This window comes from Oenanthe melanoleuca, chromosome 2 (genome assembly GCF_029582105.1).
Source record: "Oenanthe melanoleuca isolate GR-GAL-2019-014 chromosome 2, OMel1.0, whole genome shotgun sequence".
Lineage (NCBI taxonomy): Eukaryota > Metazoa > Chordata > Aves > Passeriformes > Muscicapidae > Oenanthe > Oenanthe melanoleuca.
Window position 1 is genome coordinate 131,647,419 of NC_079335.1, and position 27,099 is coordinate 131,674,517.

At 39.7% G+C, this 27,099-nt stretch overlaps 1 protein-coding gene across 13 annotated transcripts in view; it reads left to right on the forward strand.

Moving 5' to 3' along the window:
* Positions 1 to 27,099, forward strand: part of KIAA1217 (KIAA1217 ortholog) — a 343,074-nt gene that overhangs the window by 232,732 nt on the left and 83,243 nt on the right. For all 13 annotated transcript variants that reach the window (XR_008839723.1, XM_056483268.1, XM_056483273.1 and 10 more), the window contains one exon: positions 18,266 to 18,461. Coding sequence is in view for 12 of the 13 variants with exons in the window: in XM_056483268.1 (XP_056339243.1) it covers positions 18,266 to 18,461 (196 nt within the window). In the remaining variant the exon portion in view is untranslated. The remainder of the gene's footprint in view (positions 1 to 18,265; positions 18,462 to 27,099) is intronic.

The window sequence follows — 27,099 nt, forward strand, 5'->3', positions numbered from 1 at the left end:
AAAACATATTGGACTTTTGAACAATATATAGTATTTGATTATCTATATATAAATCGGAAAATTAAATTAATATGTAAATATCCTTGTCAATGAAAACTTAAAGTGTTGCTTTGCAATAGTGATGTCACAATAATTTTCCACAGCCTAAAGTTGGCTGGAGGTAATTAGCCCCTAGCATCACATCAGTGATATCTGATTGCAAAAACAGGAATCACTTGGGACCTTGCAGAATCTCACTGTTTGTGTGCAACATTATATGTACTTTATATTTATCTGTCTCACTTATATGAGATAACTGATATTATGAGATAGTAAGACTGACTTACTCTCCTGAATTCCACTCTAATTGTGCTGTAACTATTCAAGTGTGAGCTGGTGTATGCTGCACAAAGGCATTTCTGAACTCATAGTTCTCTTGTAATTGTGTAGATGACAACTATGTGTTTAAGAAAGGGAAGATAATAAATTCAGTTATCATAAAACAGGTAGCTTTTTATGTTTGATGTTGTAGTTCAAAGTTTTAGGTGTTCTGAGAGACAATGTGGGAGACTGTGCTTAGCAAAACCTTCCTACTGTGCTAAGACAGTGATCCTTATAAGAGGTTAAGAGCAAACTTAATGTGGTGTATAAATGTAATACTTTTCTGTTGCAGTTTTCCCTGCAGTGTGCTGGAAACTGTTCATGATTTAATTATTGCAGAAGCCATGTAAGGTAAAAAGGTGCTGTGAGTTCTGTTGTACATGGTGGGCCAAGGACAGGAAAATTGGTTTTGTGACTGAAATGGGAACCAAAGCTTGTTAACTCTCAGACCATAGAAAGCTATGATTGGAACTAAGGTATTCACCCATTTCTCTGTGGTCAAGGGAATTCTGAGTTTTCTAAAAATGCTTTAGTTTATTGAGAAATACTTGGTAAGACGTGCCAAAATATGAGGCTGCCTCTGCAGCTCTCCATTGATATTTCTTACCCAGGTTACCCTCAATGAGTGATTGTTGCCACTCTACAACTTCCTTTCTTAAAAGAAATTAGGAGCTTTGAAGCATATAAATGAAATAGGTTTTGTTTTTTCATAGAAGCTGAGCAGAAAAGCAGGCTACTGGGTGCAGTCCCAGGCATCCTGACAGGCAGGTACTCTACTGCATTAACCCTTTCCTGAAGTTGTCTAGGGTAGTAGTTAAAATGCTGGTTCTTGGCTGAGACCATCCATCATTTGGAGCTGTGGGCTTTAAGTTACTAGCAAATCTGTCCATTAAAGCTGTTTTATCTTCTAGATGTACACAGCAAAAAGGTGGAACAAAATGTGTGTACATATTTTTATTTATACTGTCTTCTGAGTAAATAACACATAATTTTTTCTTCTTTTAGGGTGAGGGAGCAACTCCTGTAACCTTATAATTTTGAATGGGAAGTGCCTTGGTTTGAAATAATCAAAATCTGTAACATTTTGAGTAGTTTTTATAAGGTTTAAATGGATGAGCAGATAACAGACTAAAAAATTAGGTACATTTAATCAATATTGAAGGCCAAAATGAAGTCCAAAAGCAAGAACTTACTAAAGAAACATTACAATTAAATCTGAGCAATGAAAGATGACAAGTCCATGCATTTTTCTGCATTTCAGAGGATGTTGTTCTCGGTAGACCATCAGTTGTTCTTGCATACACCATACTGTGCTTTTCAGTGATGGTTGTTGTATGAATAACCAGGTCAGCCAGTTGTTTAAATAAAGTTGGGAGAAAAATACCACAGAAAAATGAGAGAAAATAACAGCTATGTTCTTTAAACATCACATTTTCTCTATTATTCTTACTTTTCAAAATACTGGAGACAGCTCATGAAAATCTTTTCCTTCTTAGGTCATCACTGTTTCTTTATTCCTTTGTAAAGATTTATAATATTTTTTTGTTGTTAATCTTCAGCAATGTATTGTGATTCCAAGAAGAGGTGATAGTGATAGGAAGAAGGGAGTGAATAATAGGAGGGATACACTATTGGAAACCAAAATACTGCATTTGTCTAACTTTCCTGATTTTCAACAGTGGGACAAATACTGAAAAATTATAAACAATGTTCTTGACACTTACTTAGTAAAGCTTAGTCTCTGAATCCATATTTATATTGTTGGCTGTCTCAGATATTACATGTCAGTAGCTGAAAACCTCCAAGTGAGCCACTGAATATTGATCTATTTCATGCAGATCTTACCAGGATTAGTAGGAGGCACAGGGAGGTACCTCCTTGTAAACTTGTAAACCTCAATAGGCAACAAAGTTTGAGATCTTCAGCCAGTGTTTTTTCAGTTTTCCAGGTCTGTATAATGAAGGCTTTTCACATACAGAATTTTGCATCACAAAGGAGTGGTTCAAGTTCAGGTTCATGGATTCAAATCAGGTTCAGATTACCTCAGAGAAATTATGACCAGTCATCATGTTTTCTTCAGCCTCCACCAGCCAGTCTGGGTTTGCATGTTGCACTGCACAGTAATACTTAAATTCTGTAGTGGGGGACAGACAAATCATAAATACAGGAATAATAACTTTCATGTATTGTCTTGGTTACTTTTATGTTAAATGAGAAAAGAGTCTGATAAGCCTCCACCCCTGTAGGTGCTAGAGCCCAAGAACAACCAAACATGCCTAACTTCAATAATTAAGAGTCTCATGGATTTCTTCTGTGACTATTCCTAATTATGTATTTAATTATATACTTTAAGCATAAAGCCAAGACTGAAATATACAATGCAGGTTCTTGCTTAAAAACCCATAGAGCTATATGTCATCTAAGGTGAACAAGAAGTTACATTTTCCTTTGCTATTGTATGGGAACTGGAGTACAGATACAATACTATTTATGTTGAGGCAATGCAAAAATAAGGTGTTTCAACACAGCATCTCTACATGGATGGAGAAACAAGAAAACAGAGAAAGCTCTGTGACCCTGGAAAAATTCTGAACCCCCTGAATACCAGACTATCTTTTATTTTAAAGGTGTAAATAGTTTATATCTCTTAAAAATTATTATTTGGACTGTGATCTGAATTCTCTTTTTTTTCTCGTTCTGAGTGTTTGCTTTTAACATTTACTGTATATATTACATGAAATTACATAAAGCAATAGCTTTAATCCTCACTAAAATGAAACACAAGGTTTTTGCTTTTTTTTTCTAACAAGAACTGTGAGGAAGATAAAATCAACAATGAAGAGAAGACCCTTCTTTTTGTTGTTGTTTGGAATAGCTAGGCTGGTTAACATTCGTCATTTTCAGCTGTAATATTCAATGAGTTTGAACCAAAGAGCATATGCAATTTGAGGGATATAGATGTAGAGTGTGCTGGAAAACTTAAATCTTGAAACGTAAGAAATCATAATGTTTTGTGCAGACCTCTTTTTTGCCATCTCTCTGAGCGCAGTCCTGGTTTGAATTTCTCAGGCCTTTTTTTTTTGCATGCTTCCTTTGGAGCCATTTGTCACTGGCCATCACCACTTGTGTCGCCCCCCACCCCACAGTTGTTTAAGCACTGTCCTGTAGATTGCCTGTAGTTGATCCTGTACTTTGTGTTTTCATGTGGTAAAAGACTGCATCCTTTCCCTTCATTAGGCAGATACTTGTGTGCTTAACATTTCTGTTGGAAGAACCTCTTTGGCCTGGTCCCAGCTGAGTACTATCCTGACTTTTTCCCATCCCAGCATTGTTAAGAAACACCATTTTCTTGCACCCTCCCCACAAAACCATTGCGCACAGGAAATAGGCAGTTGATCCTCATTTCCTTCCTTCAATTTCAAGCTGTTTTAGAGGACTTATGAGTCAGCATCTCATTTAGTTGTATATCATCATCTACATACTCATCTCAAGCCCTTTGTGTTCTCATTATCATTTCCCTGCAGCTTCAGCTGATTGCATGTCTCAGCAGGATTCCACCCAGAGACTGTAAACCTAAGGAACACTAATTGTCCTCCTAATGTCCTGGGGTCCTGGCTTAGCCCCCTTTGTTTCATTCTGTACTCCTGCATTTCTCTGATTTTAGCTGCTTTTTTTCTCAACAGCAGTGTCATATTCCTGGGTGACCCATGATAAATGTAGTGTGTTTAATATATTCTGCTTTTGTAAGGACTTCCCTTTTGAAATCCATCAGAAGCATAAATCAAGAGCATATTACACAGACTGAAAAAAAGGGGAAAACTTAACATGCTCCTGTTTTGCAGCACTGCCAGTGAAAAGGCATTTCAGCTTGTATGTCACTGCCAGCCAGAACAGCAGTTCTGCATTCCTGCGGAGGGAGCACATTGTGCTCCTAACACCCTTCTGTGACATTATTTCAGACTGACTCAGGGGGACAGATGTCTCCTACTAAATCATCAACACAAATGTCTCAAGCATCTGCGTTTTCCTCTGGAGACTCAGAATTTCAGTTCAACAAGTCTGATCCTGCTTAAAATGGTGAATACATTCCTTTGATCTTCTTAGCAAGCAGATCCCACAAGGCAGACTTGCAGTTCATTAACCCTTGTTTTGAGGGCCCTGGGATAATGACTAATACAGTCAGTCAGCCCCAAGGTATTAATCCTTGTCCTCCCTAAGCTGCTGTGTATTCCTTTGGGCACTACCTTACAAGTGGTATTCACCAGACTTTTCTTATGTCTTTGTTTGATGACATTCAGCACATTCCTGGAAAACTTTGCTTTCCTTCTGTGACACTCAACCTTCTGCACCTTTTTCCAGGGCCACCACTTGTTCCATTTAGGTTTAAAGTTCAAAAGCAACATGTTTTGCAGCTGTTTCCTTTGTCTCTGGTACTCTTCTCATTACAATGATGTCTGGCTCCCAAAATTTTTTAAAATGTAACACCCCTTCCTGCTCATACCAGCCAGTAGTGACACACTGCAACCATTTTTTACTTATGTGTTGTGTCCCAGCCCCAGCTTCCACTCTTTTTGGCCTCTAGTATTTTCCACCTTTTTCCAGAGGAAACTACTTATGCTCTTTTGTTGATTTTTAATGTATCACTTTTATATGACTGCCTGCCTGTATTAATCTTGTTTTTTTGCATGCTAGTCCAACATGTATAAGCATTGGTGCCTCTTGTATTCTGACTATTTGCTTCCACAACTCATAAAAACATAACACTAGTTAACAGGAGCCTCTGTGCTCTGAGGGTATTTGGTTACCAGAAAGTGCAAATCCCTGTCTTTTTTTTCCATCTCACTGGGATGTGACAGGCCTGCCTTTCACAGGTTTTCCTTGCACTGTTTGAGCTGGTCAAGTAATATTCATTCAAGCCAGCTAAGGATCTGCACTCATAGATGAGAATGAAATCACAGGCTTCATACAACTGCATTTGGGAGAAAGCATGGGATCCTATCTGCTGGCCAGCAGAGGTTGCTCAGAGCACGTTAGTTGAGTGTTCTGCACTCTACAATTCTTCATTTCTTAGTAAGTCAAGTCCAGGGCTTTTTATTCTTCTGTGGTATTTGCTCCAACATCCTGTTTCTCTCCTCATGCTGGGTACTTTCTCTGATGCCTCATCTCTCTGGAACAATGACAGAGTTGGTAGGGGAAGCAGAAGACAGGAGATTGTCCCAGAAACCTGTCCCTGGAGTAGAGAGATCACAGCCCTTGCTGCATTTGGAAATTGCAAAGCTCTCCTTGGAATCATTTCCCATCATTGTGGACTATATATAACCATATGCACACTGATAGATGGAAAAAAAAAATCATACTCCTCTACAATCTAGAATGAAAAAAAGAGATCATTTTTGGTTTCCATCTTTAAATATCCCTGAGGTTAGTGGAGTGCTGATGAAGGCATCAGTGTGGTGTTGAGTTTGGATAGAAATGCAGACAGTTAAGAAATATTTTGGAAAGTTCCAAAGGAAGCCATGCTTCAGATTTCATTCATAATAAGGTCTTTATGTGGGCTGCAGTAATGGTCTTAATTATATTTCTCCCACACTGGCATGTCTGGATCTTCTTTAGGAGATCTGAAGTTTGCTGTATAACACCATGGACACCTCGTTAGTCTCCTGCTGCTGCCTTTGCAGGAGCTGAAGAAGCCTCCTGCTGCACTGCTATTGTGGTTCTGGATTTGTGTGTGGTTCTTTTTTTCCTGCAAGACTGTGTTTATTCAGAGAACACTAGCTTCTAATCCAGCAGCATATCCATATGATTTCAGATCAATTCCTGCAGGAGGAGGGAGAGACTTCTGGATCTAAGGTGGACTTATTTTATGTATTTTAACTGCATACTTAATTTATCTACTTGCTTTAAAATACTGTGTTGTGATGAGAGAAGGGGAGGAGGGACACAGGCAACATTTTCTCTGGATTAAGAGTGAGAAGTGTTGCAGGTTTCCTCAAACATCTTCATTTCCTTACCCACCCTTAGGTCACAATTGTCTCACTTCATGGGGGACTAGGAAAGTCCAGGGAAAAGTGACACAATTGTAATCCTCCATGAGGTGACAAGGTTTGAGGAAAGTAAGTAGCTCAAGTTGATCCTAGGCAATGGCTTTAGGAAGAGTGACACTGTTGCACACTTTTAACGCTGCCATTGGGCAGATTAATGTCCCTTCTGATGTGTGGTCTGATGTATAATGATGTCTGAATGTCAAGCAAACGTGCAGGATGAATTTTTTTCCCCGTGGAAGTCTTGTCTGTTTGTCATTGAGAAGGGACTTGGTTTTATCCTTTTTTTTTTTTTTTCTTCCTTTTCTTCTTCCCTTTTCTAACAGAATTTTTAATAAAAGCCAAGGAGGGTTTCTCAGGTTTGCATATGTGGGGTGGTAACATTATATAAACATGAAAAACCCTAATATAGTTTCAGTGTTACTGAGACATTAGCAACAGACTGTTTTGTCTTTGTGGTTTGGAACTGGAATGTTTCCAACTGTTGCCGGAAGGCTACATTTAATTTGTACTGTGTTTGCATAAATAGCTTATTTGTAAAAATCACATTTTACTTGAACAATTCTAAATGATGCAGTTATCATAGGGAGAAAAATGATCTATTGTTCTCTTTAAAATAAAATGGTACTGCCCTTCCAAAGTATCCAATGGACAAAAGCATGAAAAATCGTAGCATACTTGTAAGTTGCTTATCTCATCCCCAGAATCAGCTCTCACATGCTCATATCCTCTGGGTTTGTAAAATTCAAAAGGTTTTTTGAATTACTCTCTTAATTGTGATGTTGGCATTATAATTACTTGCTAAATAAGATTCTTTAACAATGATGTCCTTGTTGTTAAAGCAGTTGCATTTCTTTGCCTGGGATGAATAGTTGCATGTTCTGAACAGGGAAGCAGCAGTTGTGGGAGCCTGACTCTGTTGAAGGAGGAATTGATTACTTGGAGAAGGTTTTCAGAGCACTCTACAAAAATCTCCCTTACCTCCACCCACAGGCAAATGAAGATTAAGGAAAATACGGGACCTCCACCTCTGTGAACTCAAACAGAAGTAGGCAATTTCCCCTCCAATTAGCATCTTGTTCATGTGTTGGAGGAAAAAAAGGTTGGGTTTTTTGGCCCTTAAAATCCTTTTAGCAAATTCTCACATTCTGTGGGGTTTAAGATCAGAGGTAGAATAGTAAAGAGAGATGTGATTGGCAAAGGCTTTTTATTCATACCATAGTTTCTCTTATTCTTTTTAAAGTTGTGGTTACTCATGAATTACACAGTATTTCTAAGTTCTGCTTGAAGGATTCCATGTCCCTGTAATAAGTGTGAAACAAACACAAAAGTGTAATGTCTGCTGCTAACTCCAGCCAAGAGTTGTATCATTTCTCAGGAAGAATGTTTTGTTATTTGTCAGTTATGGTTTATATATATACATATATATATATGGTTCATATATATATATATATGAAACTCTATGGCTCAGCTTTCAGCCATTAACTCTTATATTAGAACATTCTTTGTTTCTTTGACATACAACCACATGTAGCACATCTGAACTGAGTCCAGCAAGAGTTCTGAGAATATTGTATATTAAGTATTGATAGAGCATATTGTTCTCTGCCACATGTGCATTTCTTTCATTGTTTTTCAGTGCTTCTCTTCTCTCTCTTCTCTTCTCTTCTCTTCTCTTCTCTCTCTTCTCTTCTCTTCTCTTCTCTTCTCTTCTCTTCTCTTCTCTTCTCTTCTCTTCTCTTCCTTTATTCAGTATACTTTCAGTATGTACAGGTTATTCTTTTTTAACTTCTATTGTTCTCCTTTTCCTGTTAACAATTATCTCTCCCCCTCCCCTTCTTTTCTCTCTGATCCACAGGTTTTGCAGTGCATGTTGGTCTCCCTTCATTCAGAACTTGACATTCAAAGGTACATGATGAAAATTGAATCCTCTCAGAGAGTTAGTACTGTACTTTCTTTTTTCTGCACTCTGCTGTGAATTGAGTTTGTTACCCTTTAATTGTGTGTGCCTTGCTTCACAACTAAAGTTCTCAAATAAATATGAATCTGCATGCTTTGTCTCTGTGTATTTCACAGCAATGAAGTATTATGCATATAGATTACTTGCATATGGGAGTGTGATGCATGTGCGTCCTCTGACAATTTTCTAAATTCTGACTTTTCCTTTAATGGCATGATAGACATGAAGCTCTTGTATTAGACTCTCTGAAATCCACCAAAATTCAATGGGAGCTCCTAGATAAGTAAGTGATTCCTAAACACTGTCCCAATTCCAGGTTTTTATCTCTATTTTTACATACTTGGAACTGGCCTAGGTGGTGAAAGTCTTGCTACAAAGTTAAGGACAGCTCTGTGGGCAGAGCAGTAAATGTTTTTGTATTGAACATGCAACAAATCTTAGTTCTGCAACTTGCAGAATTATCTTATGTGTACCTCTGAAATCACCTGTATTTCACCTTTCATCCTGTTGAGCATTTCTTCCATTTCTACATGGCTTGTAACACCATACAGAATGGATGTCTACAACAGGTACCTTTTTCCCCCAGGGAGGCAGTGAATGTGTACAGGCCTTGTAGATGCACACATAAAAGGTGCCTCTGCATGGTTTCTGCTGCAGTCCAAACAAAGCACCCAGATAATGTGTGGTGGGAGGGCTCGGAGCAGGCAGGGTGGCAGCAGCTCATTTGCACCTGAGTTGTGTTTCCCCTGTCGGGATTTAAGGAGGCCAATAAAGATGCACAGGGAAGGGTGGGGCAGGCTGAGGTGTGGAGAGCAGGAAGGATTCTCCCTCCATTCCAAGGTGGCCTCGAGGGAGGGAAAAAGAAGCAAAAGAGCAAGGTGACAAGTTGGGAGGGAGGAGCAGCTGGAGCTTCTAACCTAATTCTCGCAGGTGCCAGAGCAACAAGCTGTAGTAAGTGCTACAACAGGTTTACTCCCATGAGTAGAGGCTGCAGCTGGGCCCTGGGCCATTGTCCCTGCCCACCTCGCTCCCATCACCGGCCCCGTGTCCATTGGGCTCTCTTTTGGGTATTTGTAAACAGCTGTGTTAATGCAGAGCACCTGCTGAGCTTGTAGAAATGCAGAAAAACAGGTTTTTCCAGGATCGTTGTGTTGTGTTGCTTTGCTTTGGGAAACAGACATCACAGAAACAGACCCTCCTCCTGTGTTCCTTAGGGACGTGTGTGGGAGAACAGGGATGGGTAAATAATCTTTTTGAATCAGAACTCACTATCCCCTAGGTACATTTAGGCATCTGGTATGTATTCTCCACCCCCCCACCCTTAGTTTTTGCATGTGGTTTAAAGCATGTAGAGATCTTTCCCCTTTAATCAGCATAATGACAGTTTTTGCTTAAATCATCCCTTTTAATCTTCAGAGTTCTCATGGCGATTTTGGGGATTGTGTAGGTAGGAGTTACCTCACCCGCTGCTGATGAAGCGCAGCCATCTCCTGGATGGAACAAAGGGTCGTGCTGGGTTGTGAATGCTTCACAGTAGAGTTTTTCAGGAGGGAAAAGAAAAATAGCTTCCAACTGAAACTGCCATAAGGTTTTAATTAAGACAAATGCTGATGTCCAGGCTGGAATTTATGGATAACTTATTTAAACAAAGTAATAATAAACTGAAGCTGTGATGCAAGAATTTGACAGAGACTGTGAAAGACAAAATTTTGTTCTGAGGAAAATTGATGGACCCATAGAACCCTTTGCAGGGAAAAATAGTGAGGTGATCCGTGGCTTTTTTAATTTAACTCTCATGTATAAATAAATTCTTCACATGACAAAGGATTAGAATAAAGCAGAGAGATAAATGATTTTATTTAAAAGATTTCTTTCATTAAGTAAAGCATGACTTTTGCTTTTTATTAGTGGGTGACTAATAGTTTTCTCTGTTGTTTTACTTCAGTTTCTACCCTCAAATCTCAGGCAGGCATTTATAGAAAAAGAAAACCTTGGATTTAGACAGAAACATACTGTGAAGTATTTTTACACTTTAATGTGGATGGCTTGGGTTTTCTGATATTACACATATTCCAAAGAGATGCCACAGCATGTTGCAGATTTCAGTCTGGACTTGTCTGGACCAATTAAGCTGCTCTTAGACAGGCTGTTGAGTTCCTTAGGGCAGCATTTTCAAATGCAAGTTCCTGCAATTAAACATCTGAATAAGAGGTCTGGCAGCATAAGTGCTGAGCACCTACAGCTTTTATTGCTCCTAATGAATATCTTTACTATAAACACCACAGCTTTCCTGAAAAACAGGTTGCAATTTATCTAGGTGCTTATAGTTAAAAAAAAAAAAAAAAAAAAAAAAAAGGTTTGAAAATGTTGTTTTATGTTAGTAATTTATAACAGTGTTTCATGAAAATTTTTTTCTGCTAACTCTGGGGATCAACCTGCTGAAGAGCAAGCCATGGTCTTGCCAAGGGGGAGCAGCCTGTGAATGTCCTGCCTGGTGATTCAGAGCACTCAGGATTAAAAGAAATGAGTTTTGGCAGCTTGCCACAGCAGGGAGCATGCAGCTGGCCACCAACAGGAGCTAGCAAGGCTCGTGGGAAAACGTGCAGATTTTTAGGATGATTTGAATATCATTACAACCTAAAAATATGGCAGATAACTCTGCCACATCATTAGACATGGTTTTTTTTCCTCTAGGTGGAAGAAACTGGGGTCAGTATCAGTGAATACAGAGTGATGATAAAGATCCTGTCATAGCAGAGAGGAGTTTTGCCTTCAAATAAATTCACCAAATTGAGTAAAGTGGACACTCACTGGAGCATCCTCACACTGTCACAGTGACAGTAGGTGGAGTGGAGTCACCATCCGTGGATGTGTTTATAAAAAAGACTGGATGTGGCACTTGGTGCCATGGTCTAGTTGAGGTGTTAGGGCATGGGTTGATGATCTTGCAAGTCTCTTCCAACCTAGTCATTCTGTGAATTCTGTGAATAGTGTGTGGCTCTGACTGAGCATTACTGGTGCTGATGACTGAGTTACCTTCCCCTCATTCACCATGGGAGGGAGGAGGAGGAATGCTTTCTTTTCCCTTACTTGCAGAAGTTCTCTTGGGTCTGTTTCCTGCCTTTCTCAGAGCATGTGAAGATCTGCTCTGGGGCAGTACCTCGGGGTCGCAGTACGCTGAGCTCAGTGCCTGGCTCAGTGACCTCACGGCAGGTGGCCAGGGGAGGGCTCTGTGCCTTGTGCTCGGCTGGCATGGCTCGTGTGTGAGCATGGTGAGCTCAGCTTCCCCCGGGGCCGCGGGGCTGGAGGAGCCGGCAGTGCTGCGGAGAAGGGGCGGCCCGGGCAGCATCCTGTGCTGGATGTGCCCCCGAGCCAAGGAGGCTCCAGGCAATGGGGTACCTTGCTCCAGTGCTAGGGGTCTGTCTTGCTTTGAAGGACAGGTGTCTGCCAATAAAGGCAGAAGCTTCTCTTTGAAATGGAGAATGTAAACCCCCTCCCTCCAAATTATTATTATAATTTTGAAATCAAGGGGCTCTCAGGCAAAGATAGGGGAATTAGGAATAACAGTTCTTTACTAGGAAAATTAAAATAGAAATACAATATTACAAAGAACGAACCCAAAACACTGACAGAAGTGTATTCTGACAGAGTCAGAATACAGCCTGACACCCTGTCAGTCAGGGTGTTGGCAGGAGTCCCATTAAATGGTGGCTGCATCCTCCTGGCAGATGTGGTTCAGCTGAAGCAGTGCTCCTGTAGAAGGTGCAGTTTTCCTCTGAAGGTCCAGAGATGATGTGGAAAGGTCCAGCTTTCCTCTGGAATCCAGTGGAAAGATGGATAATTGGTGTCCAAAATCTCAGTTTTTATCTCGGTAGGAAAGGCTTGGCTCCTCCCCCTGGGTGGAGCATCTCCTAGTGGGATGATGGAATTTTGTCAGTCATGCAGTGGGACTGAACGGGCCCAGCAGCAGATGATATCTTCCTGGAGGGAGGATGGGTTGTGGAAAAGATAAAGATGATTGCCCCACCTTGTCTTAAAGATGGCCCATTAGCAGATGGTATGTGCCACAGAGATAAGGGTCACTGCCCCACCGGCTTCAGCAGATGGTGAGAGAATACACATTTCTGGCCACACCAACCCAACACAGGGTGGTGGGCAGCCATGGCTCAGGCTTAGGTTTCTCCTTATCAAAGAGGAAATAATTCTGGATGTTCATACCATAGAAATCAAGATTGCCACTAAACTGACATGCTTGTGAGAAAGAAGTGGCTTGGTAACTCGTTGTTGATTCAACAGAAAATAGTGAAAAGTTTGGGTTTGAAATAGAGAAATGAAAGCTAGAGACATATGCTAGTTCATTAGCAGGCATCAGGGAGGAGTATAACTAATAGTTACAGGATCTGCATGCAGGGAAGTGGGTAGCTGTCCTCCCACTCTTCACTCTGGAGAGCACAGATGCTGACATGTGCCTGCTCCTGGCATGGAACCATTTCCAGATGATGGTCTGAAAGAAAGATGCCGTAGATTTTGCACCTTCTAATGGTGAAACAGCACCAAAAGCACAGAAGTGAGCTTGTCATGAGAGATGGTTTAATGTTGCATTCAGCTGCTGAGTCATCTCCCCACCCCCAGTGAGATAGAGTATCCAAATACATCAGTTGCACAGAGGTAATATGAACTTTAGTTCATACAGACATGTATAAGCATTTTAACTTTTCTGAGAAAGTGCTGTGGAAAAATATGGAAAATGGTTAAAAACAAGATAATATGGGTAGTATTCGCTTTCTCTTCAGCAGTAATGTGTCACTAATAGCATGTCCAGACAAGTAAAACGCTGCTCCTGCATTAATATGGAAACCCCAAGACTCTGTATCTGTGGAAAAAGCAGATCCATCCTTCAGACAATAATAACGTGGATCTGACACAATTGTGATGAAGTGTTGTTGCAGTAGTGAGAATTCACGTGCTGTGGCAATACTTTAGTGTTAATAAACTCATCATACATTAAACACAGCCTGTTTATATGCCTATTTGCAGTCTGTCACATGTCCTGTATCCATCTTTGGCACATGTCACAGGACAAGTGGTTTACTTGAAGGTCAAGAAGAGTAGGCTTCCATTATTCTACTAATTTTTCCTCTCTATATGAAATGTCAAGAAGACTCTTAAATGTGGGGGGAGAGGGGATGCCTATGCTATGTTCTTTAGAGTACATGATTAGAAAAATATATTTTACTACCTCTGTTTTATTTTTTGGTGTCTTTGTTTACTGTTTGTACACTGCCAGGAGTGCCAGCAACTTCCAAGACATAGAAGATTCCTTTACTGAATAGATAAGTTTCTATCAAGATAAGGGCTAGGGAAGCTACTGGAAAGAAGAAATAAAAAGCAAGAATTGATCAAGAGATGAAATTAAAATTTTCTTCAGGTTGTGCAGGTTTTTTTTTTCTGAGTTCTGTTTTGTCTATGGAAATGTGTGAAGCAAATTTGCAAGAGAATGGAAAAGAGGGGGAGAAAGGCTTCTGTTATATAGATTAGTATAAAAAATAACTTGAAATGAGCATAGAGGAACACTATGAGGAGCAGAAACATAAAACCAGCTAGAACAAAAGCATGAGAGGATTAGTGTGGACAAATGTGAACAGAGAGGCAGAGGCATGCAGAGAACTTCATGAAAATCCCTGGTACTCCATGTCTGCCCATTACATTGACATCTCTGCAGTATTTAATTTTTTGTTATTCAGGTACTTTCAGACTTCATTCCTAATTATTTGCAATTTTACTGCATTGAAAGAACCTTGCACTTTTTTCTTTATTTTTTCTGAGTCAGTGAAAGGACTAAAGCAGATGTACTGAAAGTGCATTCTTTTGCCAAGCTGTAGCAGACAGATGTCAGTCATGAGGCATGATTAACTGCAGTTTTAATTCTTTGTCCAATCCCAAGAGTGGTTGAAAGATACTGGATCTTCTGTAATTGCTAGTTCCATGTGCTATACTTAAATATATACCCTGGAAAGGTTACAAGGATCTGTATCCTTGTAAATAAAATAGCATATCCTAAGTAAAAGAGTCATCAAAAAGCACTGTGTAATTGCATGTAAGTTTGCATCAGAATGCAAAGGTGGCTCAAAATCTTGCCAGCATTTCCTTGGGTTTATCTGCCTCTGTAGAGTATCTGTTTACACATGTTAATTTTGGATAATGCTGTTCCTTAGTGAGCATATCTTGAGTTTGCTTCTCTGTTAGATATTTCAGGGTTTTTTGCTACAGCACCATTCTGACTCACATAGCAGCAGTCTAGACTATGATGACTCTAGTTGGGTTATGAAACATTGACTGTTGGGGTCCATGTTTATTTTGTGAAAGCTTGTACTGTGTGCTAGTTCCTGAAAAGTCTTTAAAATTACACTTGCTGAAGTATTATTTTAAGCATTTTAATATTAGTGAACATATAGTGGAAAATATATATGACATTACTTATTAAGTGTTTATTTGACACTTGTCTTATTTTTCTTATTTGATATTAGAATCAACATCCTGAATAATTGTCACGAGGTCGGATAATCTTTACAAGTACTTGTAGCTACAGCTCTGTAAATGTTGCTGGTTCCTTGTCCCCTGCATGGGTTGGTTTTCCTAAAAAAGTCATACCTAGGAATCCACTTCAGTATTAAGTAGCATCAAGCTTAGGGCTTGTTGCCAATAATAAAAATGCTTTCCTATCAAATATGCACTCATGTCACTCAGTTACTTGAATACGCACCGTTGTTGCTGAGTTTGAGAGTTTTTAAAGAATCTGTTTAAAATTCAGAATCCTGGAATGTATTGTTTACAGGAGTTGAGAATGGCAAATAGCTTGAAGCCTTTCATAAAATGTATGTGTATATTTGGTGGATCTCATTTGTAGCTTGCATTGGCTTTATGTTTGTGTCACTCCACTTACCAGAGTGGAGCTCCTATGGATTTGAGCTGGTGAATTAAGAGGAGGACTGGGCTTTGTATCTAGGTGGAATCCATTATGTGCCTCTGGATTGCTTCAGAAAGCTGCAGTATTGATGGTGAGAAATGGGGGCTTTTTTAATGTGGTGGGTTGACCCTGGCTGACCCACCAAGCCACTCCATCCCTTCTCCTCTGCTGGAGTGCAGGGGAGAAAATAAGATGGAACAATGTCATAGGTTCAGATAAATGCAGTTTAATTAATAAAAAACAAAGGCCACGTATAGAAGCAAAGGTTGACAAAGTATTCTCTATTCCCCATCAGCAGGTGATGGCCAGGCATTTCCCAGGAAGTGAGGTTTCAGGCTCCAGTACACATACCAGTTGCTCCACAGGACAAATGCAGTAACAAATGGTCCCTTTCCTCCCCCTTTGTCTTAGCTTTTATTGCTGAACAGTCATCAAATGGTATGCAATATTCCTTTGGTCAGTTTGGGTCGGCCCTTCTGGCTATTTCCTCTGCCAAGATCTTGCCCACCCACAGTCTCCTGGGTGAGTGAGGGAATGTTGGAGAGAGCCTTTATGTTATGCATGCCCTGCTCAACAGTAGCAGAAATAATGGTGTGTTATCAACACCTTTCTAGCCACCAATACAAAGTACAGCATTGGGAGGATTGCTATGGAGAAAATTGTCTCAGCTAGACCCAACAGATTTAGCTACAGTAATGGCACAATGTCGTTTGTGGAGATCTGGATATCTGGGATGCTGTGTCTTAGGTCCTGCAGCATTTCCCCAGGGACACCCAAAGAAACACAGCGTTGCTGAGGTTGGCTCCATCTGTGCATTGACAGGACATGCTGGGCAAATGCTCAGCTAAATCTGTGTCTGTTGATTTTGGTAATGAAGTGTCCCCTTACTGCTCAAATATGCATCTGTTCATATTATCAGTGAACAATATACATGAAACTGCATGTCTCCAGTGACATTTGGGGATTATTTTATTATAAATTGAAGAGAAAAAAGTAAGCAAAAGAAAAGCAAAATAAGCTTGATCCATATTTTCATATGGTATGTATTTTCTTAAAGGAACAAAAGCAGTGTCCTTCCCAACAAGTTCTGAAACTAAGGATCTTTTGCAGAATGATTTTGTTGTCTTTATTTTTTTCTTTAAAGTCTTGTTTTACTTTTAGTCATGGTTTTCTAGAAAGGGAGAATTATCTACCTTCTAGCTCCCTATTAATGGATTTATACAGATAAGTTTTTAATCACTACAAGGAACTACAGAGCTGTAATGTCTTGGCTTGGTGATACTTCCATAATATGCCTGTGTAAACAAAATACTTCAGCAGTGATGGTTCTTAAGCCATTTTGGAAAGCTGAATGAAGAAGTACTGACTTATCAGATTCTTTTCTGTGTTTGCAGGTCACTTGTCACCTCTGTAACTTTCCTGGCACAAGTCCCTGTATTTACGACCTGCAGACTAGTGCTGACCACGTCAGAGGCACTTCAAAGCATACTTTAGAACAAATGTTGTTAGCTTTAAGTCCTGTGTAAAATCCAATGCTCTTGAAAAATTTCATTGCAGGACATTGGATAGTACCTACTAATTTAATATTAGCATTTAGAAAGTGAGACGTTCTGGAGGATTTACTTTCCTGTGACGTATGTCTAATCATTGTGATTTGTGAGCAACTTCACTGCTTGACCAGAACAGCCATCTACAGCTAGCTAATGAAGATTTAATAAAAGCTGAAGTTCTTCATACATTCAAAGTCACATAAGGAATATTATGTGATGCATGCTATTGATGAAATAAGTTTTCTTCATTTCACTTGAAAAAACACTGGAACAAACAGATGTCAGCAAGATTAGTTAGCTTAGCTTTCCAGACAGAAGCATAATCTTTTCTGGATCTTGACAGCATCTTCAAACCTAGAGTTGAAGTTGATTTTGATAAAGGGGATTTTTAACGTAATAGCATCTGACCTTAAATGATAGGGCAGAGAAAAAACACATAATTTTAATGATATCTCGTGCCTGGTGCTGATTATAGAGTTCATATTTACATACTGGGTTTGGAACCTAGTAAGCTTGCTTTGCTTTGAATTTCTGCTTTGTATGTTCCTGTTTGCTGTGATATGGTTTGATGGAGAGAGACCAGGAAATTATTTTTCCAGAGTAATAATACATGTGGTTGTGAGGGGGTTTCACTACACAGTACTGACTATGCTTCTTAAAGCAATGCCTTTTTGTGGAAAGGGCTTATGTCATTTATAGTTTGCAAAAAATGTTCAGGACATTTTATTTCTTATTGAGTGTGTTTTTACTAGGCAGATCCTACAGTGAAGAGTTGGTAGAAATACATAAATGAAACCATATCTCTCCCTTGCTGGAAGAGTTGGGTTTTTTCCCAGCAACTGTGTTTATCAATTTACTAGTATGATTTCCCAGTAAAAGTCATAGCTAATTTGGTGAGTTAATGAAGACAGTTCTGATTTATGCTGGTACAACAAAAAAATAAAGTAATTGTTTGGAATTTCAACTAGAAATGTTGAATGGCTATTTTGGCTTTGCTGCATGACCTGGACCTTGCATAGATGGCACAGCAGAGATACTAAAATTGATAGCTTTACATCTCCATTACAGTATTGCTTTTCAGAGGATTTTTCTTAGCAGACTTGATAAAATTAGAGTGTGTGTGTGTGGACAAGGAGAATGGCATTGCTGTACATCTCCTCAGCACGTCTTATCCTCAGGGCCTTGTTAGCCACAAAATTTGCAGTGTGGATATACAACTATAAACTGCAGCAGAATGTCCAAGGACACTTTTCCTAAATAATCTACACAGAAGTGACCTCCAGCATACCAGTATTTGAAGAAGTTTGGACTCCTTCCTTCTCTTTGATTTTTTTTCCTCCCCCACTCTGGTTTCAGTATAGTGATAAGGAAATGCTCTGTTTTGCAGACAAGAAGCCCAAAGCCGTCCCAGAGCCCGCAGGCCAGTTTGGGTGAGCACACAGAGCACCTCTCTGAAGCATCTGCTGATTCCTTAGAGGCCATGTCTGAAGGTGATTCTCCAACCCCCTTCTCGAGGGGCAGCCGCACGCGGGCAAGTCTTCCCGTTGTGCGGTCAGCAAACCAAACAAAGGAAAGATCACTGGGTAAGAGCCTGCTCCAGTCCTTCTCCATTCTCTGCTTAGTCTGTGTTTTCCTTTCTGGATTAAAAACAGCCTTTAAATAGTTTGGGGTTGAAAAAGTAAAGACTTCGGTAGCTTTTTTTTTTTTTTTCTTTTGCATGTCAGGTTGTTCTTTGGAAATTAACTCAGTATGGGATACCGAGTAACTTGGGGGGAATGGTGAAATTATTTCATAAGATCTGAAAGTGTGATGGGAGCATAGTAGACATGCAAGGAGAGAGATGCAGGCCCTGACATGAAATGCTGAGTAATGGTTAAAACCCAGTGTTGCAAACACTACCTGCCAAGCCTGCACAATATTTGGCAATGAACTTAATAAAGATTGTACCCTCATTTTCAGACAGGAGACACAGACTTTTTCACTTTGTCATTTCTGTAAAGCCGGACTTAGTTGAAAGAAATCTAGAGATATTATTGCCTAAGTAGTCCATCTTACTGAGAAGTTAGTGTTTGTGTGGTGGTAGCTTTCCAGGCAGAGGATTTGAATGGATATGCTGATACTCTTTTCTTTGGGGCAGTGCCCTTCTGTCTGCACAGTGACACAAGAGATGTGTCAGCACAGGTGGACAGCTCTGCTTCCTGCATTCCTCCCATATCTCAGGGTTAAATTCAGCCCAGCTGTGAACCAGATCTCCTTTTATGATGGTGAATTTTGTCTCAGAGATTGCTCAGCTGATGGATGGTAGGATTAAAGGCTGTTCTTTTGAGGGAAGACACCAGAGGGCAGTTAAAGCATTGTGGGAAGGCACGTAACTCGTGTGGGTTGCTGAGGAAGGCAGGTTGTGCTCATAGGCAATAAACTGAAATGCTGCTTTCCTGTAGGCTCATCTCCCAGTATAGAGAGTGACATAAATGGAAGACTGGACTGTAAATCATACCATGCTTGTAAGCTTGTCACAGTGGTTTACTCATCCCTCAATAATCTAAGACAGTTTCTGTCAGGAGTATTATGATAACTGGCAAACACAAGTGGGAAGAAAACAGGGCTGGAAGGGCTTCCTTACTCTCCCAGAGCCGAAAAGTGAAGAGCAGTGGGGCTGGAAACAAGGAGCTGATCCCTGTCCATGTCAGCCCACAATGTGGCTGCCCTCCCACAGACTGCTGGGCCACCAATATGTTGGGCTTTTGGGGGAGAAATTTGTGATACCCAGCTTATCCCATCATGAACAGGCCAAATGCAGGAGAAAGAAAAAGTAAGCAAACAACAGGGAAGCAATGTAATATGAAGCATTTCAGTTGAGAGTTTTTCGATTTGAAATGAACAAAATGAGCCTTTTCTCTCTGTATTGCAGGAGGGGCCCAGGTATGTGTGTGGCTTAAGGGATCATCATACTAGCCAAATAGGAGCCAATATATTGTCATCACCCCACAATCTGTCTTTTTCAAGTTGTTCCAGGAACCAGTTAATAACAAATATTTTGTTTTAAAAAATAAGTATTCCAAAATAATTCAGTTTTATATTGTTATTATTGTTAATATTATGTGCATTTCTTTTATAATAATGTCCTTTTCAGTCTCTTCTGCCACGGTGGTCTAACAGCACCATCAGCAATGTTCTGAAATTTTACTTTTGAAATGCTTTGCATGCTGTGGTCCTTTTTACTTCCAACTGTAAAAGGGGAATGTTTATCTTTTAAAAACAGGAAACTGTTTCTAACTTCAGTTTTAAAAGTGTCATTGATTTACTTCCATTCATATGATTTTAAATAATCTCTGTGTGATCACCTTTTCATATCTATTAATTTCTTCATTTAATATAATTTAAATGAAAATTATGTTTTGATCCTCAGCAAACATAATTTCAGCAAAGAGAATAATGAACTTTTGTAATTTTTTATTAATTTTGCATTGTATACCTCAATGCATTTTTTAAAAATTATGTTTTCTTTTTGAAATTCTAATTGTTCCATGGGTTCCTATTTTACTAGCTGTATATGAGTCAGTTTGTTTTCAAATTGTGGTCTGAATTAATATGGAGCCTGAGAAGGAATAACACAAATGCATTTTGGCTACCTCACTATCATGGGTTTGTCAGTCAGGACTAATCTAACAGGACATGGTATTCACGTGGAGTTGACTTAGAAAACAGTATTCCTATTGTGGGCCCATTGAAAGGTCTTTCTTGGCTAAGAAAACCAGAAATCAACACTTGCTTCATCATTGTGCAGCCTGGAGACAAAGCAAGATATTAAAATAAATGAATTCACTGTGCAAGAGAAAATTAAATGTATTTTAAAATATGTATTTGAAAGCTGGGAGCTTTTCCAGTGCGATAACTGTGGGAAAAAAATTATCTAGCAAAACTGTCAGTGAGAATCAGCTGAAACCTGGAAAGTGCTCAAAAGCTTTCAGCAAACTTCACTTGCAATTTGCCTGGAGGAAGCAGAAGCTGACAGGCATCCAGCAGGGTTCTGCCAGCAGCACCCTGTGCCCCTGCCCTGCTGCCTCCTCAGTGGAATGAAGGGTGACAAATGCACTCACCTGCAGTCCCCTGTGTGCTACATCTGCCCAGACCATGGGCAGCATCCTTTGTGGGGCAGGCACAGGCATCCTGAGTGTGATGGGGGGAGCAGGGCAGGCGAAGGAAGGATGGGCAGGGCAGGGTGTGATCACAGCCTCCCATCACAGCTGCTGCTCCTGCAGGATCAGGCTGTGTGTGCAGGGGGGATTTCCATAAATGCACAAAGATTTGAGAAGTGACTGAGAAGGATGAAGCTTTATTGCTCAAGGGTTGCAACCATGGGTGCCCCAGCCAGGGTGCCTGGCCACTCCAGATGGATGAGGAGCAAAAACTGGGCTCCCTGCTGGTAAACCTGTGCCTAAAGTTAGGTGGTGTGAAAAGGCCTCTTCAGAAATGTCTGAGCCTGCCAACATTTGCATTTTATTTGCATTTGGAGGGATTACATAAAGGAGTAAAATTATACAAATGCTTAAGGATTGGCATGGGGAGGGTCCTTAAGCAATCATGGAGTATGATGATTATTATTTATTAGCCCCCAAACCCAAGTTTTGGCAGGCACAGATTTTTGTGTCTGATTAATTTGTTTGTAGCAACTTTATATGGAAATGTCATTACTGATTATAATCATAACGCCTCAATCTTTTACAGCATTTCTTGCAGATGTTTCTCAAAGCCTGTTAAAAAAGAAAGCCAAGGCCACAGTGACAATTTCACTCATAGCAAAACCTCTGCAGAGAGACAGATCATTGCTTTTCAGCTGGCAGTAGAAATAACTCTCTATTCATGTGTAGGCAAGATACACACAGAAAAAGATGCTAAAGGTAGACATCTATTATCTAGCTAATTAATTGTTACTTACTATTTATGAGCTAGAAATTAAAATAGGCATGTAAAATCAGAGAGAAGATGTGTGAATGGCCATAGACTTTATATGAGAAGCCTGTGATTTGCTAGTAGTGGCACTGCCCTCTCTGATTCCTTAGAGCATGATTTAAGCCTGATGAAGTCAGCAAGAACTTCGGTTTAGTTCATGGGAGAGGAACTCCCTGGGAAGTGCATTTCAAGTTAAGGCTGGGTATAACTTTAAAATATTCAGTCATCTTAAAGCATTTTCCCTCTCTTGCCTTTTATAGTGTATGCAAAGCAGCCAACATGCAAAGAGGTCATGTAAATATTTGTTGTTGTGGTCAGATAGCTTAACAGGGACTGACAGGTCTGTAGGAAAAACAGCCTGAAACAACTAGTTCCAATTAATGAATTGAAACTCAGGCCCTAGGAAATTATAATACTCTAATGTAGCTCAAGTTTTCCTTCCAGCTTTCCTAGGCTTTATTTTCTTTCCCATTTCTTCAAATTACAATAGCAAAAGGTTTTGTACTTGGAAAGAAAAAAACACACACACCTCTTACCTGAAATGTTTTGTATCAAAAGAGCAAAAGAAGCTAAATAATTATATTGACCTATCAGAGTTTTTTCTGTTTCATTTGTTGTCTCTACAGGATGCATGAAAGGCAGGTATATGAAAGAGTGAAATATGTGACTTCCCTGGCTGGCACTTGTGTCCACAATTGCTGTTTACTTAAGAGGTTTTTTCCTATAATAAAATGTCTTGTGAGTACCTGAAAAAAATGCTTCCAAGGAGCATGATACTATTTAGTACATACTGTCTCAACAGAGGCACATTCTGTCTGCCACCAAAAAGCTGATAAGCAGGGTATTTTAGATGCTGTGTCACACTGGAGCTGAGTTTTTTTGCAGCAGGTTGTATCAACATGGATCTAATGAGTTCATTGCAGTGATACTGGAGTAGATGTACAGTGCACTAAACAACCTCATTAGTTATGTAATTCTGTGTCTGTCACTGTTAAATGACTTTTGAATGCAACCTTTATTATTTATTTGCACTGCAGTAATAACTAAAGCACTTTGAGCAAAACCAATGCCTCACTGTGTTGGGTAATACATAGTGACAAAATACTCCTATTTCAGAACCTTGCAACATGAATAAGTCAGAATGAAAAGTGGTGAAGGTAGTAGGAGAAGTAGAGTAATGAGATTACAACCTGGATGAACTGACTAAAGCTATGTCAGGGTGGCAGTGGCTTTTCACTTTATGCCAAATCATGCATTCACAAAAGATGTAATGTCTTTATGCAGCTCTACCATCACTTCATATTCTGATTTAGCAGCAGCAATTTGAGCCTTCAGCATTTGGTGTCTGCTGGAAGACAGATTTGGCAGCTGGAGTAGCTTGTACAGCCCTCCTTCCTTCAGAGGAAAGGTTAGAGGCCAGATGGAGCTGTCCCATGGAGTGTATCTAGCACAGGAGCTAACTCTTGGATAAATCTGATCTAATTTTTGTGTTAGGTAAAATTTGTGAGTCTGCCTCTAGTACAGTAAGTCACACAAACACCAGTGCCTTCCATTTGACATGAGCACACAAAGGAAAAACGTGTAATGCAATTCCATGCTGTGTAAGAAGTGCAAGACAGGCCAAGGAGAGAAGCACAGCCTGTCCCTCAGTGCATTGTATCATTGTATTTAGGATTTGCTGCCAGGGCTGACAGCAAGTCCCTGAAAGAGGACAGCTCTTGGATTTAATCATTGTTCCCAATACTGTTTAGATATTTAGGCAGTGATTCTAATGCATAGTTACTACAATGGGCCTAAGTTCAGATACCATCTCTGTGGTATGATATAAGACTCTTGAATTAGTTCTTGTTCTCTATCTCATTTCTGCATTTCTGGCTACAGAGTACCCAATTCAAGCAGGATAAGAGGATAATCACTGCATCAGAAGCTTGTTGATAGCCTCCTGATTAGGGTGCTCTCCTGGGACAATAGGGGCAATGGTCTGAGCAGCTCTAAAGATGGGAGCCCTTCTGAATGTTTTTTTGACTAGTCAACTGTTTCATACAGGTGCTTGTACCATTGCTTTGCCCAATTACCTTCTGCAATGAATAGACCATCTGTGGGTATGAGGGCAGAGGGTGGATGTTGTTTATCTTGGCTTTAACAAGGCTTTCATATTTCTCATAGCCTCCTTGTAGCCACATGGAGGATGTAGGGGTGGCCTTTAGGGTGTGCAACCAGCAGCTGGGTTTTAGCTGTGCTCCTCGGGGCTGGACTCTAGGGCCAGTGATTTTTGACATCAGAAACCTTATTGTTGGGATGGAATAAACCAGCAGTAGGGTCAAGTCAGACACTAAGTTTGAGAGAGCATTTGATGTGCTCAATAGTCAGATGGCTACTTCACCAGGACCCAGTGAGGCAGAGAAATGGACTAGCAGGAACTTAATGAAACTCCAGAGAGGCAAATCAGTGACAGAACAGCACTTCAGCAATACTGGCAAGGACAGGTTGGCTTGGTAGCAGCTTTGCAGAAAGGACTTGGGGTATGACAACAAGGTGCCTGTGTGCTGGCAGCGTGTCCTTGCAGCAAAGGAACACTGCATAGCTGTCTGGAGGAAAAATGTAGCCAGTAGCTCGAGGGAAGTGGTTATTCCCATCTTCTCACCATTTGTGAGGTTGAACTGTGTCCAGTTTTGGTTCTCCAAGACATGAAAGATAATAAATTGGAGTGAGTCTAGGAAATGTCCTCTTGATGTTCTTCTTAGTCATGCAAAGTAAGGTCTTGGTTCCAAGATCCTGTCTGAAGTAGCTTGTGAGAACTTCACACAAAGTCAAGCTGTTTGTTAGAGCCCACAGAGGTGAGTTTTTGGTGTGGTGCCCTAACCAGCTATGCCCTTAAATGCTGATGGCTCAACCCCTAAATTTGCTACTGACAGTAGTGAACTTTTTAGAAATGAAATAACTTCAGAAGTGTTGAAGAGAATTCCTGCTGTAAATACAGAACGTTTGGTAAACGGAGCAAAATTACAAAGGCATGCATGTCCTACATGACTTCAGTGCTTCATGGCTGTGGATTATTAAAATGGTCACATTCTGCCCTTGAGCACGTTGATTGTACCTAGTTTAGTACTAAAAAACAGGATTTATAAAAATAATAATTAAATAATGAGTTTGATACAGCTGATATATACACAAAGGAAATACAATTGGATAGGATCTCTCTTAATGTTTATTCTAGAGGAAGAACGAGCATTCCAAGAAATTTAATTACATTTTCTTGTCTTTTGTGCTTTTACCCATTTAGAAGTTACTAACAAAAATGCCTCTATGTAAAGTACTTGAGTACAGTGGCCTTAAATGCTTCACATACCTGCATAGTCTTTGGCAGTCACATCCTTGGAAGCTGTCCTGGTCAGCTTGGCACTTTGGCTGGGAGCCAGCCATGGCTTGTTGGCTTCTTCAGAGGTCAGGGGCTCAGCTCTTGTGGAGTAAAGCAGAGTCTGCATGGGCATGTCCTGTGTGTGTGTGTGTGTGTGTGTGTGTGTGGAGTTCTCTGATTTTACTGTGCCATTCTGGTGAATGTGAACTGCAGTAAATGCAGTGTGGCAGAGCCTGCAGGGGCCCTCTGAAAAATGGCTCTGGTACATGTGAAATTTCTTGTTCATCTCACTGAGTTGTTCAATTGTAATTTAAAAATATTTTTCATACAGTATCATAGAGGTTTTGTGTTCTTCTGAGTTTGCTGGCATTGTTTTGTCAGTTTGGGGTATTGATGGTCAGTTGGGCTATTCTGTGCAACAGAATGCAATTATTGTCCAAAAGTCATCCTTCCAGTACATTGATTTCCAGCTGGGGAACTAAGTTAAACTGAAATGTTCTCTCAGAATCTCTAGATTCTAGAAGTAACTATTCACAGTAGATGGACTTGATGATGTAGGTATATAGACAAAGTTGCTTTTTGACAACTTTGGCTTTTTCACAGGTTTTATCAGGAATCATGTGGGAAAAATACTGGATTTTCTTTAGGTAAAAAAGTTGTTCATTTTCTTTTTGGTTTTTATTTATTCTTCTTAGCCAGCTGAATGCATTTGTTTGTAGAAAAGTGGTAGTATTTTAGTGTCAGTTAAAAACCTTTAGTTTTCATAACATTTTGGTAGGAAATATATGTGACTACTGAGTTTTCCATTTGTCTTTCTCATTAAGTAACAAATTATTGCAAGTCACTGTAAGAGAAGAATGAAATAGCAGTAAAATTTAATACTGGACTAAATTAAACAGTTCCTGTTTTTGTCGAAACCATTATCAAACAACTTAATACTTTGAACAAATCTCTTCAGTCTATTGGGCAAAAAAAATAAAACAAGTAATTGTTTTTTTATTAATTAAAATATCTACTTTTATATTCTCTTAGTACTTGAAGACAGCTAAGTATATTTGTAGAACATTTTCTGAATGTGGAGGACAGATTTTCAGGAGGGAGTACAAACAGAAGTTATTATGAGAGCTTCAGGCTAGAAATACCACAAGGATCATGGCAATGACCTCAGACTAGTTGAAACTGTGTGGTGAAATAGGAGAGTTAAGTCTTGAGGGTATGGAAAGTAAGAACTTCATATTGAGGAATTTCTCCCATGCAGCAAGAGTTTTTACTGTAATAAACTTGTGTCTGCATAACTTTGGTAGAACTTGGTGATATGTGTTTGCTCTGTTTATTAGATAGTTGGGGGGAAAGGAGGAACAGAGGACAATAGGGACCTATGCCATCCTTACAGTCTTATATATGACAATTTCATCAAAAGCAAAGAAGAAATTAAGATATCTCAAAATCTTAGTAAAAAGAAATTAAAATTTTAAACTGCACTTTTGAGGGGAGGCCTGACTCCAACAAAAGCAGTTGTCATTGAGACTTTAAAGATTATCTTTAGCTTTTTAAACTCATACAAGTCTCAAGTAATGATCAATATAAATGTAAGTAAGAAACAAGGATGCTTTTTCTCACTTCTGCTTGTTACCATTGCTGCTGACTTCAGCATGAGGCAATGTCCAGACAGAGACAGTGACTCAATGGATTTGTGGTGGAAGATCAAGCTAAAGCAGCATGAAAAGACAAGGATTGCCCAACTTCTCAAAAAGATATGGTTAACTGATAGTTAAGGGTAATGGCTGAAACTCATCTTATGGCATTTTAGCTATTTTAGTTCTACCTTGCTTTGTACCTTGTACTACAGGAAGGTCCAGAGCTCCCAGTGCATCCAGGTTTTGATTGCTGTAGTCTAACCAGCTTTACTA